Source organism: Neomonachus schauinslandi, chromosome 10, assembly GCF_002201575.2.
Source record: "Neomonachus schauinslandi chromosome 10, ASM220157v2, whole genome shotgun sequence".
Lineage (NCBI taxonomy): Eukaryota > Metazoa > Chordata > Mammalia > Carnivora > Phocidae > Neomonachus > Neomonachus schauinslandi.
Window position 1 is genome coordinate 110355340 of NC_058412.1, and position 17860 is coordinate 110373199.

Genomic DNA, 17860 nt, shown 5'->3' on the forward strand with positions numbered 1-17860 from the left:
CCCTGAGGCCTGGTAATCGCCACATCCCATTCCTGATATCTGCAAATATTTATTTTCTTCTCCAGGACTCTGGTAAAGAAGGAGGTCAATAGAAGAAGGTCTCTACCTTCTGGGTCTAGCAGGGGTAATAAGCCAGGGACAGACAGGACGCCCGTGGGCCTGGGCCTTGCGCTGGAGGACTGGAGAGAGGGTTGGCCACCTTAGAACCGGATGCGGTAGCTCTTCTTCGTGGAGGACCGAAGGGTGGCCTTCAGAGGTCTTGAGAGCAGTTCGACGGATGAGGCAGCAGGCATGGGGGTCGCCGACCTCTGCCCAATGTACCTGGATGCCTGGGACAGGACCAAGGGGGAGGCCTGGAGGTACGGGGAGCTGGACAAGGCAGACTCCAGGAACCCGGAGCCTGAGGCTGTCAGGGTGAGGGTGTCGCTGAGGGAGAGGGAGGTGGCAGACGAGCTGGTGTCCCTATCAGGATCCGGGTCCTTGTGGCTGTGATGGGCTGCCAGGTGGCTGTGCGGGCCCTGCTGCTCTAGAAGGTTGTGAAGCACTAGGTCAGGTGTGTGGGTGGGTGACAGTCCGTTGAAGTGCAGGCTTTGGTAGATCTGAGGTGAAATCTGGGGGGGAAACAGAGCAGGGGAGTTTGGGTGTTTCACTCAGGACCAAGAGCAGGCTCACAGGAAGCATGGGCCCTGGGGTCTTCCCGGACAAAAGAAGTCTCCAGAAGTTTCCAGAGGTTTTTCCTCTCCACAGCCTGCTGGCACTGCAAGCTTACTGTGTGCCAGGCCTGGCACCTAGCCCTTCTCCTGGGGCTGGCAATAACACTTTGTGGTCGGCGTGGGACTGTCCTCATCTTTAGAATGACGCCTCAAGCGGGACCCGAGTGGGGCCCCCACCTCTCCTGTCGGCACTCACCAGGCTGCACTTTGAGGCCCATCTCTAGAAGGCGGAAATGCTGAGCAGCTCCCCCTTCTCACTGACCTCTCCCCACCCAGGACAGAGGGGTTCTCTCGCTTTAAGTGCCCACCACCGAGGGAGGAAACGCTAATGGCAGATGCCTCTGGAGGAGGCTGGAGTCTGCCCAGGCAAGAGGCAGGATGGGACTCATAGCTGTCCTGCAAAATCCCCGGCTCCCTTTTTCTTTCCCCAAGCAGAGGGCCCTCCCATTCCCTCCATCCCTTACATGGCACCAGGAGACCCTGTGTCTGCTCTGGAGCGGCCCACGGTACCGGAGGCAGACAAACAACCAAACGCAGAGCCACAGACTCTGGGAAATTCTTTGAAGTCTATCAAAAGTACCAGGCCCACAGAGAACCTCCTCCTGTAGGCCCGATGAGGTGTGTCCTCAGAGACAAAACCTGTGTCCATGGCCTCAACCAGGGTCTCGGCAAATACACCAGCCAGACCAGCTTCATCCCAGAGCTGCCTGTGGCCCAGCATTCTGTTAAGGGACTGACGCTCCCCTGTCCCTGACTGGAGGGCCCTGTGGGCACAAGGGTGGCTGTGGATGGGCTGTCAATGGAGAGGGGCTCCCCAGCCTCCCACACCAGCATCTCAGGGAGCAAGCCCCGCCCTGCCTCACCTGGTGCTTCATCCAGTCATACTGCACGTGGGTGGACAGGAGTCGGGAACTCCGCGACCGGTCCTTGGGCTTGTACGCTGCTCCCACAACTTTGCTCATCTGCGGGCACCACGGGCGAGAGTGAAGCCTCGGGGCTGACCATGGTGGGCCCCTCTCTGCCCCTGGGTCCCCCACGCAGCCTCACCTGCTTGCCCTTGGACTCCCACTTGCACCAGCTGCGCTCAATGTCTTCCGGGGAGCGCTCCCCAGCCCACGGGGACGTCTGGGTGATCTTCTGCAGCTTAGCCCACGCCTCAGCCTCGGCGTCTGCCTTCCCATTCAGGAGAGCCATGAGCACCACCTGCTCCCGCCGCTGGTACACCAGGGCCTCGGCCAGAGCCCGCTCCTCCCTGATGTAAGGGGCTTTCCTTCATAAGATGCCCTCACACCACAAGGTGGGGCAGCCTCCCCATGGACCTCAAGAGGGCTTCTCCCTCCTGGGCCTGATCCGTTCCCAAACTTCTCATCCCTCCTCTGAGGTCCTATTGCCCGGGGCCCATCATTAAACAAGTGTCCAGGGAATGTTAGCAAAGCCCAGATTAAACTGACCCCCGACAAGTCCTGCAACCTTTCCTACCACCCTGTGCTTCCCCCCTCCATGGAGGCCCGACACCCCATCTTGACCTTACCTGGGCCGCCCCTTGTGAAATATTTAAACATCCTCTCCCTCCCAGGGAAACCCTGCCCCTGCCTTGTTTGCTAACCCCACACAGGACTGTAGAGACGTATGCCTCAACAAGGACAGTACGGGTGCTTGGAAAACTCCTACTTACACAACAAGACCCAACTCCAAAAAATCTCTTCTCCTATGAAGCTTTTTTTACTTGATCCACCCAATGAGGTGACTGTCCTCTGAGCCATTCCTGTTCTTAGCAGTCCCATCGCTTACCATATAAAACAGTAGCCATGAGTTTGCATGTCCGTTTCTCCAAGGGGACTGTAAGTTCTCTGGGGCAGGACCTGTGTCTGGATTGTTTGTGATCTCTAGGAACTGGCACAGAGTCTGGTACTCAGCAGGACCTCAATAAATATTTCTTGGAATGACCCCAAATTCTCTGAGACTTGGTCAGGAGTAAGAGTGGGACATGGGTGGAGGAGGAACCTGGAGAGGAAAGGAGCTGCAAGCAGCAGCCTGACTTCCCCATGAATCAGGGAAATAACACAAGCGTCTGGTCAGGACCAGAGCCCCGGGCACTCTCCTACCAGGGACCTCTAGCCACATAGAAATGGCCTCGGCCGGGAAGCCAGCCCTGGCTAATCTGGACCCGGCTCTGGAGCCAGGGCCCATCAAAGGGCTTGCCTTTTTGCATTTTCTGCTGGTTTGTACCATTCAAACTTTCAGCTGAGCTGGGCTCATAGGTCATAGATGCCACTGTATAGTCAAGTTTCCTGCAGGTCCCAAGCCTCTGGCTTTCTGAAGGCCCTCCCCAAAGATACCCAGCACTACCCAACCCAGATGAGGCTGCCCAGGACCTGCAGGGAGGCTCCCAGCATCCCCCTCCTTGGGCTAACTCACTGCAGCTCTGGACGCAAGGCCTTCTGGGCAGCATCGGTAGAGTGAGCCTCCTCCTCTGAGCTTTTTCTCACTTCAAGATCACCAACGATCTGAACATCCTGCAACCTTTTCCAAACACTCAGGCCAAATGTCCCTGTGATTTAACCAGACCCAGCTCAGTAACAAGAACTGGTCTAGCTCCCCTCCTCTGATCCTTCTGCCCTTCACCCTCCACCCTCAAGGGTCAGCTAGAAACCCCTTACCCTCGGCCTGCACCTCATGATGCTTACCACATGCCAGGCATTATGCCGGCTACTCAACAAATACCTGAAGGAACCAGACACTAGCCCTAGAATATACTTGGAGCACAGGCCAAAGCATCCTGCCCCCCATATAGGCTTCTGAGAGCCATTCTGGCTGGCAGGATGGATCAAATCTAGTGGAGTTCCACCTGCATCGCTGTGTTTCCCACAGGACATTTGCTGAGCACTAGGGGCACTGAGGGCCTGGAAGTTGGGCTAGACAGATAGAATGAGGTTGTTGGGAGACGAAGTCCCACTAGAGGAAGAAGCCTTTAGCAAACACAACAAACTTCACCCTTGAGACAGACTTCACGATGGAAGACAGAAGCAAACCGAGTCTACCAAAAGCGGCAGTCCAGACCCAACCCAGCTCAGTTTCTGACTGCAGTGAGATGAACAGCCCAATACAGAGGAACGAGCACATGCACTGGAGGAAAATCATGCCAATTTCAGTCCCTGTGGTTCTTTTATACAAAGTCCAGAAAAGTCTCCGGTTTCGTTTTGGATTTGGTTTTAGTTTTGGTGGTGGTGAGGGGATTGTTTTTGTTTTGGGGGGTTTTGGAGGGGTGGATTTTTTTATGCATATAATATGTAAAAAGACAGGAAAGTATAATCAATAATAAAAAAAAAGAAATAGGCATTAGAATCAGACCCACAGATAACTCTGACATTGGAGCTATGAGATAAAACTTTAAAATAACTATTATAAATAGTTAAATAACAGAAAATATGAACAAAGTGAAGGAAAAGAAGAATTTCAACAATGAATTGGAGTCTGTAGGAAAGAACCAAATGGGTATTTGAGGAAAAAAAAATACAAAATTAAGAATTAACTGAATGCGGGGCACCTGGGTGGCTCAGTCGTTAAACGTCTGCCTTTGGCTGGGATCAAGCCCTGCATCAGGCTCCCTGCTCAGCAGGAAACCTGCTTCTCCCTCTCCTATTCCCCCTGCTTGTGTTCCTGCTCTCGCTATCTCTCTCTGTCAAATAAATAAATAAAATCTTTTTTAAAAAAAGAATTAACTGGGGCGCCTGGGTGGCTCAGTCGTTAAGCGTCTGCCTTCGGCTCAGGTCATGATCCCAGGGTCCTGGGATAGAGCCTCGCATCGGGCTCCCTGCTCCGCAGGAAGCCTGCTTCTCCCTCTCCCACTCCCCCTGCTTCTCCCTCTCCCACTCCCCCTGTTTGTGTTTCCTCTCTGGCTGTGTCTCTCTCTGTCAAATAAATAAATAAAATCTTAAAAAAAAAAAAAAAGAATTAACTGAATGGATTTAATAGCAGGCTGCATACAGAAGAAGACAGGATTAATGAATTGGAAGGCAGGTCAGCAGAAAATATCCAAACTGGAATGCAGAGATTGAAAAAAACAAAAAAACGGAGAGAAGAGAACAGAATAGGAGAGATATATGGGACAGAGTCAAACGTCCTAACATACATGTAACTGAAACTCCACAATGGGAGGAGAGGGAGGATGGGAAAAAGCAGTACTGAAGAGATAATCTTTGACAAATTTTTTAAACTGATGAAAAATAGCAGCCCACAGGTTGAAAAAGATCAGTGAACTCCGAGCAGAATGAACACAAATAAAACCACACTTAGGCACATCATAGTCAAACTGCTGAAAACCAAAAGCAGTCAGAGAAAAAAGAAAAATTACCATCAAAGTATCAATTTATGGGGCATCTGGGTGGTTCAGTCAGTTAAGCAACAGATTCTTGATTTCGGCTCAGGTCATGATCTCAGGGTCATGAGATCAAGCCCCATGTCGGAGTCTGCCTAAGCGGATTCTGCTTGAGATTCTCTCCCTTTCCCTCTGCCCCTCCCCACCCCACCCCACTCACATACTCTCTCTCTCAAAAAAAAAATAAAGTATCGCCTGGGTGGCTCAGTCGGTTGGGCATCTGCCTTCGGCTCAGGTCATGATCCCAGGGTCCTGGGATCGAGCCCCGCATCGGGCTCCCTGCTCCATGGGAAGCCTGCTTCTCCCTCTCCCAGTCCCTCTGCTTGTGTTCCCTCTCTCTCTGTGTCTCTCTCTGTCAAATAAATAAATAAAATCTTTTTTAAAAAAAGTAAATAAATAAAGTATCAACTTACAACTGACTTTTCAAAAGAAAATACAGAAGCCAGAGATGATGGAAAAATCTTTTTTTTTTAAGTAATGAAAATAAACTTCCAGCTGAGAATTCTATGTCCAGTAAAATAGTCTTAACATTTTAAGGCAAAATAAAGATGTTTTCAGATAAATAAAAGCTTAAAGAATTAAACACTAGCACAGATGCCTGGGTAGCTCAGTCGGTTAAGCTACTGACTTTTTTTCTTTTTAAGATTTTATTTATTTATTTGAGAGAGAGAGAGCATGAGCAAGGGAAGGAGCAGTGGGAAGAAGAAAGTAAGATTCTTGCACAAGCAATGGTATCAGGTCAAGAGTGCGTATTATAATCTCTAGAGTAACCACTAAAGAATATTATAAAAACATACAATTAAAAACCTAATAAAGGAATAAAACAAGATAATTGTTTTAAATACCTGATTAATCCAAAAGAAGGCAGAAAACAAAGAATAAAGGAACAAAGAGCAGAAAACAAATATCAATTTGATTGGACTAAATATCCAATTAAAAGGCAAAGACTGTCAGACAGGATGAAAATAATAGGACTCAAAATAATGCTCTGCAAAAGAAGCACATTTAAATATAAGGACGGAGATAGATTGAAAAGTCATGTGGGCAAAAGGGTACAAACTTGCAGTTATAAGATGAATTAAGTTCTGGGAATCTAATGTACAGCATGGTGACTGCAGTTAACAATACTATATTGCATACTTGAAATTTGCTAAGAGAGTAGATATTAAGTGTTCTCACCACCAAAAAAAAAAAAAAATAGTAATTATGTGAGGTAATAGATGTATTAATTATCTTGATTGTGGTAATATTTCACAATGTACCCATATACCAAATCATCATGTCATACACTTAAAATGTCAACTTATTCAGTCTTTTTTTCAGTTTCTATTACTATGTCTTCATAGTCACTAATCTTTTCTTCTGTAGTATCTAATCTGCTATTCACCCTATCCAGTGTATTTTTATCTCAGATATTGTTGTTTTTAATTTCTAATTTCAATTTGGGTCTTTTTATATATATTTCAGTTCTCTCTTTAACATGCTGATGTTTTCTTCTACCTTTTGTGACACATGAAGTATATTCATAATATTTATATACATTATATAGTATAATATCTATATTGTATTATATATAATTTATAATATTACAAATGTACTGTATATATTATATATAATTTATACTAATTTTGTATATTATTTTATTTATAATATATTATTATAAATTATACCTCAGGAATTACTATTCTTTGCTGCCTGCTGTCTAATGTCTGGAAACTGTTATATATATTTTGTTCATGCTTTTAGTCTTTTAAAGTGGGAATGTAAATCTGGTCCTTGTTACTCTGTCACGTTTTGAACCCACAGAAATGATAGGCAATAGGAACAGACCCAGAAGTGAACCAGATATTGGAATGATCAAAGACTTTAAAATAACTTTGATCAAAATGTTCAAGAATATAAAGTAGAAGATGAGGAATTTCATCATAGAGAGAAAGAAATTAAAAATAGAAAGTTTTTACGCATATAAGAGCTGAAATGCAAGGAAACCTAAGTGAACTAATTCAGAAAGGAATAAGCCTTTGATAAGAGACAAGAGACCAAGGTTGCTTTCAACCCTGACAGAGTAATGAGAGGAGGATGAACCCTCCATGGAGGAGGAGAAATCAGATGAGTCCTTAGTGAACTTTTAACAGCCTCACATGATATGACAGATTATAACCCAGGATGTTGCAGCCACAGGGCAAGTCTGCAGCTACCCGCCAACTCTTTCCCTCAGGCCTTCACAGGGTTTATGGTGGCCGTACATTGAAGGCTGGGGGCCAGGCAGAAGAGTTGAGAGACAGACCATGAAAGTACTAAGTGTAAGAAAGCATAAGATGCTTTTTATGTGATGGCTATATGGGTATGTATTTACTTTCTGAAAATTCACAAGCTGAACCCTTTTGGTTTGTGTGCTTTTCTTTATCTATGTTATAACTCAACAAGTTTATTTTTAAAAAGAGAAAGGAATGTGCCTTCTCAGATATATGATTTGCAAAAATATACACAGGCAAATAATTTCGGGTGGGTGGATGGACAGTTGATGGATGACTGGACAGACTGCTGAACGGACAACTGGAAAGACTCACATCCTGTGATACTATATGAGCAGAGACAGCTTCTGTGGCCTGAAACCCCACCCCACAGGATATAAGGTTGATGCGAGCTTAGGTTCTAACAGGGACAGGGCCATGATGGGCCATGTGGCATGGCTGACCTTCAGCAGGACCCATACCAATGGTGTCACCGGAGAGTTTCCAAGCCTTGACGTCACAGTCCTGGCCGGCACTGACAACCAGCTGGAAGCTATCCACATACAGGATGTCTGCCACACTATCCAAGTGGCCCTTCCAGGTATTCAGAAGCTTGGGGGGAACCAGGGAAATGGTCTGGCCAGCCACGACCTGTAGGGGACAGTACAGGAGAACTACTTATACTGGAGGCAGTCGAGCCCTTTATAAGGATCCTAGGTCACAGTCCCCTGGCCCATGTCCCAGGGTTCTAGTTCTAGACATGTTCCCACATTAATTTAGGTAAGTCCTGGCACTTGTCTGGCCTTCACTGGTCCCTTTGGTAAAATCATAAAAAACATCTGCATTTGCTATACTGCTTACCAACTGCATCTATACAGATTATTCCATTTGAACATCATAACAACCTTACAGGATGTGTGAGTCCCACCATTTCACAGAGGAGAGAAGTGAGTCCAAAGCCACATAGCTAGAAAGTGGTGAGGCTAGGACAAGAACCGGGTCTTCTAAAATTATTCAGCTGGGCACTGGGAATAGAACAGGGTGAGCAAGAGTGATAGATCACATTCACTATGAAAGGATGAACTCTACTTAACTGGAAAATGAGTAAAAATAACCAGGACTGTTTTAAATAAAACAATATTGAAAGGGGATGTATTTTTACCATATTCAAGTATGTTAAGTCACAATATAAAAATTTTAAACAGAACATGGGAGATGATAGAAAGCTCAGAAACCAACACACATTTACATAAAACATCCGTATGTAAGAGTGGCAGGAAAATTTGTGGTAACAGAGAGCATGACCCATAAAAAAGTGCTGGAAGACCAGATAAACTATCAAGAGAAACTTCAACCATTGTTGTGTTTCTTACAACTAAAGAAACGCTAGGGCGCCTGGCTGGCTCAGTTGGCAGAGCATGCAACGCTTGATCTCAGTGTTGGGAGTTCGAGCCCCATGTTGGGCATGGAGCCTACTTAGAATAAACATTTTTTAAAAATTTAAAAAAACAACTAAAGAAACACTAAAAGGGTCAAAGAATTCTTTTTCATGAAACTGCAAAACATCCAAAAGAGAATAGGAGTATTTAGCTTACCTCTGAAAAAGAAAGTGATTGACAATGGGAAAATACCACAATGGGAAGAAAAATTGGCTTGACCGGAAAAAAAAATTATAATTTTAAAATCATCATAAATAAAATTAAAAGGCAAATGACCAATTGGGGGGAAATATTGGTAATACATATGACAGATAATAAGTTAATATTTTTAATATGTTTAAAAAGGATTATACATCACTTACAAAAGATGGTTACCCCAATAGAAGAATGGACAGAGGACGTGAAGAGACAATTCACAAAACCATACATGGCCAATAAAATGTCAACATCACTAATAAGCAAAGATATCTTCATTAAAATAAAAGAAAACCGGGCGCCTGGGTGGCTCAGTTGGTTAAGCGACTGCCTTCGGCTCAGGTCGTGGTCCCGGGGTCCTGGGATCGAGTCCCGCATCGGGCTCCCTGCTCTGCGGGGAGCCTGCTTCTCCCTCTCCCACTCCCCCTGCTTGTGTTCCCTCTCTCGCTGTGTCTCTCTCTGTCAAATAAATAAATAAAATCTTTAAAAAAATTTAAAAAATTAAAAATAAATAAAAGAAAAGAAAAGAAAAGAAAACCATTTGCATCTAAAAATCAGCCAAAGGTTTTTTTTTTCACTTCAAACATTTATTTATTGAACGCCTTCTATAAGCAAGGCACTCTATTGACCCAAGGAAACCTCACTCGGATGAATACCGCTAATAATAAATACTTTATGCTGGCAAGGATAAAGCAAAATATTAGAAATGTAAAACTATAAACTTTGGGAGTGCAGTTTGGCAGTACACAGTAAAGGCCTTAGAAAGATTTATGTTGCTTTACATACTATTTCCATGAGATAAATTACCAGATGTGCAGATAAACAACTACAAATAACAACAAAAAGATTTGTGAAAAAGAAAAACTGCTCTATCATTTTTATAGCTTTTAAATACGGCTTTATTGAAATACAATTCACATACAATTTACCCATTTAAAGGGCTTGCTTCGGTGGTTTTTGGTATATTCACAGAGTTTGCAACCACCATCATGATCGATTTTAGATCATTTCAGCATCCCACAGTTGGTGTAAGTGGAATCAGACAATATGTGGTCCTTTGTGTGACTGGTTTCTTTCACTTAGCATGTTTTCAAGGTACATGGTGCTATGGCGTGTATCCGTACTTCATTACTTTACTCATCCATTCATCCGTTGTGGACATGTGGGTTGCTTTCACTTCTTGGCTATTACAACTAATGCTGCTATAAACACCCACATTTAAGATTTTGTGTGGACACATCTTCATTTGTCTTGGATGTATTGCTGGGTCATATGGTAACTCTATGTTTAACTTCCTGAGAATCTGTTAAACTGTTTTCCAAAGTGGCTGTACCACCTTATGTTCTTACCAGCAATGTTTGAGAGTTCCAATTTACCCACATCGTGGCCAACATTTATTATCTACAGCCATCCTAATGAGTGCGAAGTGGGATCTCGTTACCGTTTTGATATGAATTTCCCTAATTCCTAATGATGTTCAACATCTTCTCATATACTTATTGGTGATTTGTATAACTTCTTGAAGAAATGTCTATGTAGATCCTTTGCCCATTTTTAATTGGGTTATTTGTCTTTTTATTGTTGATGTGTAAGAATTCTTCGAATAGTCTAGATACTGGTTTCTTATCATATATATGATTTGCAAATATTTTCTTCTATTCTATATGTCACCTTTTCCCTTTTTTAATAGTATCTTTTGTAGGCCAAAAGTTTTTAAATTTGACAAAATTCAATTTATCTGTTCCTTTTGTTGCTCATGGTTTTGCATCATATTTAAGAAATACTGCCTAACCCAGAGTCATGCAGATTTCTCCCTATGCTTTCTTCTAAGAGTCTTATAATTTTAACTCTTCCATTTAGGTCCATGACCATTGAAGTTAATTTTTGTGTATGTTGTGAGGTATGTTCTTCTCTATGTTACATGTTCATTCTTCCGACATGGATATCCAGTTTTCCCAGCATCATTTGTTTAAAAAGACTATTCTTTCCTCCATTTGGTTGTTTTGGCACCTTTGCCAAAAATCAATTGACCATAAATGTGAGAGTTTATTTTTCCACTCTTAATGCTATTTCATTGACCTATATGTCTGCCCTAATGCTGGTACCACACTCTTTTCACTGTAGCTTCAGAGTAAGTTTTGAAGTTGGGAAGTGTGAGTTTTCCAACTCTGTTCTTTTTCAAGATTTTTGAACTATTCTAGGTCACTTGTATTTCCATAGGAATTCTAGAATCAGTTTGTCAATTTCTGTAAAATAAGAAGCTGGGATTTTGATAGATTACATTGAATTAACTTGGCAAATACTGCTATATTAACAAGATTGAATCTTCCAATCCATGAACATGGAATATTTTTCCATTTATTGAGGTTGTCTTCAATTTTTTTCAACAGTGTTTTGAAGTCTTCATAATACAAGTTTTGCACTACTTTTGTAAATTCATCCCTAAATATTTTATTCTTTTTGATGCTACTGTAAGCTGGATGCCTTTTATTTCATTTTCTTGCCTACTTGCCCTGCTGGTAAAACATTAGAGGAAGTGGCAAGAGCAGACATCCTCATCTTGTTCTTCATCTTAGGAGGAAAAGTTTAATCTTTCACCATTAAATATGATAGTAGCTGCTTTTTGCTGATGGACTTTATCAGGTTGAGGAAGTTCCCTTCTACTCCTTGTTGATTGAGCATTTTTATCACGAAAAGGTGTTGGCTTTTCTCAAATGCTATTTCTGCATCTATTGAGATGATTATGTGTCTTTTGTTCTTATTCATGTAATATAGTATATTACATTAACTGATTTTGGATATTAAACCAACCTTGCATTCTTGGGAAGTCTCACTTGGCCATGATATGTAATCTTTTTCATATGTTGCTGGATTCAATTTGCTAGTATTTTATTGATGATATTTGCATCTATATTCACAAGAGATGTAGTTTTATTTTCTTATGATGTCCTTGTCTGGTTATAGTATCAAGGTAATATTGGCCTCATAGAAAACTATTTGGCAAGAATTCTTGAAGAATTGACATTAATTCTTCTTTAATTATTTAGTAGAATTCACCAGTAAAGTCATCTGTACCTGGGCTTTTCTCTGTGGAAAGTTTTATTACTGATTCAATTTCTTTACTTGAGATATTCAAATTTTCTATTTCTTTAGATTTTCTTTTCTTTTTTTTTTTTTGAGCCCACTCTGGTAGTTCATATCTTTCTTATTTATTTATTTATTTATTTATTTATTTATTTATTTATTTGACAGAGAGAGAGAGCACAAGCAGGGGGAGCAGCAGAAGGAGAGGGAGAAGCAAGCTCCCCAACAAGCAGGGAGCCCAATGCAGGACTTGATCCCAGGACCCTGAGATCATGACCCGAGCCGAAGGCAGACGCTTAACCGACTGAGCCACCCAGGCGTCCCAGTTCATATCTTTCTAAGAATGTATCCATTTTCTATCACTTTTTTGATAATAAAAAATTTAAAAATGATCTGAAGTCTGACAATAAGTTAAATAAATGACTGTACCTCTATAAAGCAAATATGGCTTAATCATTAGAAAGTCTGATCTTTAAGAATGTTTGATAATATAGGAAATTCTAGTTACACACAATATAATCCCAATTTGTTTAAAATATATCAATATAACATGGTCAAGAGCACAGGTTCTGGAGTCAGACAGACTTGGGTTTACTCCCAGATCCAACATCAGCAGTTGTGTGAACTTAAGACAGGTCCTTCCAGCTCTTCAGTTTTATCTTCCTCATCGGAAAAGTAACATCTCCCTCACAGAGCTATCATGGAGAGCCAGTGAGAGAATACATAAAAGCACTTATCACAATTCTTAAACCACAGTAAGCAGTAAATAAATGACACTGGAGTGCCTGGGTGTCTCAGTTGGTTAAGCGGCTGCCTTTGGCTCAGGTCATGATCTCGAGGTCCTGGGATCAAGCCCCGTGTCGGGCTCCCTGCTTAGTAGCGAGTTTGCCTCTCCCTCTCCCTCTCCCTCTGCCCCTCCCCCCCTCATGCTCTCTCTCTCTCTCAAATAAATAAAGAAAATCTTTTTTAAAAATGACACTTATTGTTGTTGTTATAATGATTGTATTAACATTACAGACTCCTCATCTATTAAACCCACGGGTGAGTAATTCCCAACAGATTTACTAAAACCAGACTAGACCTAGTTATCTTTGTGCAGAGATTCAAAAGGTACCTAAGACTGCAAGATGGCTATCAAAACCGCAAGTGCATACTACCCCTTGATCTAGAAATCCCATTTCCAGGAATTTATCCTTCAGACATATTTTTCACACATATTAAACAACATTCACTATTCACTTTTGTTTAAGAACAAAAGATTGAAAACAACCTCAATTTCCCTTCAAAGGGAACTATATCATTAATATATCCTATGGCTTACTGCACAGCTATAAAGAAAAATGTACTCATATGCAAAGATAATATATCTCCAAGATACATTATGGAATAAGAAAAGCAAGGTGAGCACCAATGTGTATGACATGCTACTTTCATGTAAAAATAAGGAGGAAATAACTTTAGACATTTCTCTTTGCATAAATAAATACTGGAAGAATCACCAAAAATCAACAGAAGTGAAACAAGAAGAACTGGTTTGGTGGGGGGGGGTGGGGAGGAGACAGGAGTAGGACTTAGAGTTCTCACTATAAGCCTTCTCCACTCCCTGAGTTTTTAAATCTTCATTGATGTATAACATACATATAGAAAAATGTACATTCATAAATGTACCACTGTATAAATTTTTACATGCCAAATACAACTGCATAGCCAGACCCAGATTATGAAACATTGTCAGCCCCCAAGCCCCATTCATGACTCCTTCTAGCCACTCCATGCCCCACACAAAGATAATCACTTCTAGTAGGGTACCTTTGTTTTGTCTCTTTTTGTACTTTATATAGATGGAACTATAAAACTTACCATATATACTCTCTTAGTGTCTGACTTCTTTCACTTACATTGTTCAAATAATTACCCATTTTGTAATAAATAGTTGCAGATCATTCATTTCTAATGCCCGATATTATTCTGTACAGTGTGTATAGTGCAATTTATTTTTCAAGTCTACATTGATGGGAATTTCGGTTATTTCATATGCAGAGTTATTACATATAGTAATTCTATTAACGTTTTTATTCATTATATTTTAGAGCATAGGTTTCTCTTGGGTATAAACCTAGAAGTGGAATTGCTGGATCATAGTGTAGACATATATTCAGTTCTAGCAATTACTGCCAAACAGTTCCCCAAAGTGATTATACCAATCTACATTCCTGCCAGCAATAGAAATTTCAGTTGACCTACATCCTTGCCAACATTTGGTATTGCCTATCTTTTTAGTTTTAGTCATTCTGGTGGATGTGTAGTGGTATCACATTGTGGTTTTAATTTGCATTTTCCTCATCGGAAAAGTATCTAAGGAAAAGGTGCTCAACTTCATTAGTCATTAGGGAAATATCAAGTGATTTTTGAACTATGTAAATATATTACCTACTCAAGAAAATACATAGATATTTTCATTAATTTTTTAAAGATTTTATTTTTAAGTAATCTCTACACCTAACATTGGCTCAACTTACAACCCTGAGATCAAGAGTTGCATGCTCTACTGACTAAGCCAGCCAGCTGTCCCAAATATTTTCATTATTTTTAAAAAGAATTCATGACCCCAGGGCCCTCATCACAAAGATTAAAGCCCATGGAAGGGGTGTGTGTGTGTGTTCATGTGCAAGTGTATGCATGTGGCTATATTTGGTGTGTGTAGACTTGGGTTTTACTGGGTAATGGTGACTTCTGGCTAACAAAAACTGTCCCACATCAACCAGACTACCTTGAACGAGAAACATGAGAGACTCAGAATCTTAGTACACTAAGAGAACCATGGCCGCAGCTCATGAGTGCGGTTCAAATTCCTCCAGTAATCTTCCTACCTCCTTCTCCTCCAAGGGGATGTAGTGTGGGAGGTTGATCTGGACCCGTTCAGGAATTAAGAACTGGAACTTGTTTGTTCCACTGGGTTGAGATGACCACCTGTCAGTGAATGTGCAGTAATCCTTGATGTCCCAGATCTAGGCACAAAATGTGGGTTAGTGGCCCAGCACCCCTTGACACCAACACCAACTCACACTGTGGGCCCCTCCCAGACTATTTCTCTTTACTCTGAGGTGTGAGCACTCACAGACACTCAGGGTCAGAAGGGGCCCTCAGGATCTTCAACCCAGAGCCCTTAGCTGGCATGCAGAGAGGGTATGACCAGCGCAAGGACAAGACACTCTTGCCTCATGTCTCACCACAAAGCATGAAGTCAGCTCCTGAGACAGGTGATCACACAGCTGGGGGTGAGAGAGTGGCAGGAAGAGAACAATGGAGTAGGGGACCCACTGGGAGAGGCTTCTTGGACGGCCCTTTGGAGCCACGTCCTCACTCATTTCCTGGGCGCACCACAGCAGAAGAGGACTTCTACTGCCCACCGTTTTACAAACGAAACCATTACCCAGAGGGAGTAGGGACTAGGCTAGCGCCACACACAGCAAAGAGGTGCTCAGAGCTTGGCTGCCACCAGCCCCTCCATCTCAAGCCAGGTCTTCCTCACCTTGATGTATCCTTTACAATCCCCTGTGACAAGGATCAAGTCTTTTTCATCCGTGGCCATGGCACCCACGACCACATCCCCCCGGCTTAGGAAGTCCACAGGGAACTTCCCCAGCAGGCCTCCGCCCCCGTGGATGGACCAGGCATAGATGTGGCCGTCGATGCAGCTGCTCAGCAGGATGGCTACGTGTGGCTGGCGAGGCCTGGTCTGCAGGAAGATGATCTGTGCAAGAGAGGCGGGCCCGCTCAGCAGTGCTGTGAGCTGGGACTCACCCTGGCCACAGTCACGTGGTGCTGAGCGGTCTGGGCAAGTCACCACCCCCACCCCGCCCCCCAATTTCCTAGATGCCCAGTGAGAATGGTGACCATCCACCACTCCTCCTACCTAGCTGGTAACAAGGACCATTTCGGTGCACTATGAGCTCCTTGTGCACAGGGCCTTGTGTCATTTTTTGTCCACTATTTTATCCTCAGCAACTACAGTGGTGCCTGATATATGGCACGTGATCAGTGAATGTTTGTTGAAGAAGACATACAAGGGTGGCTCAGTTGGTTAAGCGGCCTCTCGTGATTTCAGCTCAGGTCATGATCTCAGGGTCATGAGATTGAGCCCCGCATCAGGCTCTGCGCTCAGCGGGGAGTCTGCTTGAGATCTCTCCCTCTGCCCCATTCCTGCTGTCAGAAATTACAGTGTGGTTTGGGGCGCCTGGGTGGTATAGCTGGCTAAGCATCCAACTCTTGGTTTCAGCTCAGGTCGTGATCTCAGGGTCGTGATCTCAATGTCGTGAGATTGAGCCCCGCATTGGACTCCGTGCTCAGCGCGGAGTCTGCTTAAGATTCTCTCTGTTCCTCCCCCTGCTCTCTCTCTCTAAAAGAAAGAGAGAGAGGAAGGAAGGAGGGAAGGAAGGAAGGAAGGAAGGAAGGAAGGAAGGAAGGAAGGAAGGAAGGAAGGAAGGAAGGAAGGAAGGAAGGAAGGAAATTACAGTGTGGTAACTTGTGTGTCCCCAGAACATTTCACCAACAGCAAAAACTCTCGATTATCCCTATTATAATACATGTCCAAAACAAAATGCTTAACCTGCTTCCTGCTGGTCCAGGGGCCAGGGTCACAAAACCAGGAGTCCCTAAACCAAAAACAAAGGGCAAGCATTTCCCCCACTTTATGCAAGTATACTTGCACACAATGCAAAATGTGGACAGCACAGACAGATGAGAAGAAATTAAAATCACCCACAGAATTCCAATACCCAGAAATAATCACCATGAAGATCTTAATGCATTGTCTATAAAGACTTTTATCACATTTTTTAAGTTATGAAATATACATGCAAGAATAGACAAAAATACCAATGAAAGAAGAGAGATCCCAGAAATAGAAGACTCTAATACTATATAAGAATGAAAGAATCTCAAGCCAGTGGAGAAAACTATGCAATAAATGGCATTTGAACAACTGGTTATCAATTTAGAAAAAATTTTTAGATTCATACATCACACCATACACAAAACTACTCAGATCAGACAGAAGGATGACTAAATAAATATACAGTTATAAATGACTAGAAGAAAATATAACAAATTTTTCTGTGATCTTGGGATAAACAATGCCTTTCTTCATTGTCGCAAAGAAAAATAATAAAGATAGCTAGACAAAAACTAAAATGTCAATGTGATATCACAAAGGCAGATGAGGTGAAACTATCTGCAAATACACAACAGGCAAAGGATTCACTTCCAAAGCATCTAAGGAGCTTCAAGAAATTAATGTGAAAAAGAACGGACAAAGGATATGAATGGATGTTTAATTCATTGAAGAAATACAAATGTCTAGGGGCACCTGGGTGGCTTAGTCGATTAAGCGTCCGACTCTTGATTTCGGCTCAGGTCGTGATCTTATGGTTGTGGGATCAAGCACCACACTGGGCTCTGCGCTGGGCACGGAGTCTACTTAAAATTTCTTTCTCCCTCTCCTTATACCCCTCCTCCCCATTTGCACACACTCTCTATCTCTCAAAGAAAGAAAGAGAGCGAGAAAGAAAGAAAGGGGCACCGGGGTGGCTCAGTTGGTTAAGTGTCTGCCTTCGGCTCAGGTCATGATCTCAGGGTCCTGGGATCGAGCCCCGTGTTGGGCTCCTTGCTCCTCGGGGAAACTGCTTCTCCCTCTCCCTCTGCTGCTTCCCTGCTTGTGTGCGCTCTCTCTCTCTCTCTCCCTCTCTGTCAAATAAATAAATAAAATCTTGAAAGAAAGAAAGAAAGAAAGAAAGAAAGAAAGAAAGAAAGAAAGAA

At 42.9% G+C, this 17860-nt stretch overlaps 1 protein-coding gene across 1 annotated transcript in view; it reads right to left on the bottom strand.

Moving 5' to 3' along the window:
- Nucleotides 1-200: 200 nt before the first annotated feature.
- Nucleotides 201-17860, bottom strand: part of EFCAB8 (EF-hand calcium binding domain 8) — a 58988-nt gene continuing 41328 nt past the window's right edge. Inside the window, exons 20-26 of the mRNA XM_021689325.1 lie at nucleotides 15576-15797; nucleotides 14914-15051; nucleotides 7808-7976; nucleotides 3132-3264; nucleotides 1761-1965; nucleotides 1577-1675; nucleotides 201-611 (exon numbers count right to left, since the gene is read on the bottom strand). Of these exons, the coding sequence (XP_021545000.1) occupies nucleotides 201-611; nucleotides 1577-1675; nucleotides 1761-1965; nucleotides 3132-3264; nucleotides 7808-7976; nucleotides 14914-15051; nucleotides 15576-15797 (1377 nt within the window). The remainder of the gene's footprint in view (nucleotides 612-1576; nucleotides 1676-1760; nucleotides 1966-3131; nucleotides 3265-7807; nucleotides 7977-14913; nucleotides 15052-15575; nucleotides 15798-17860) is intronic.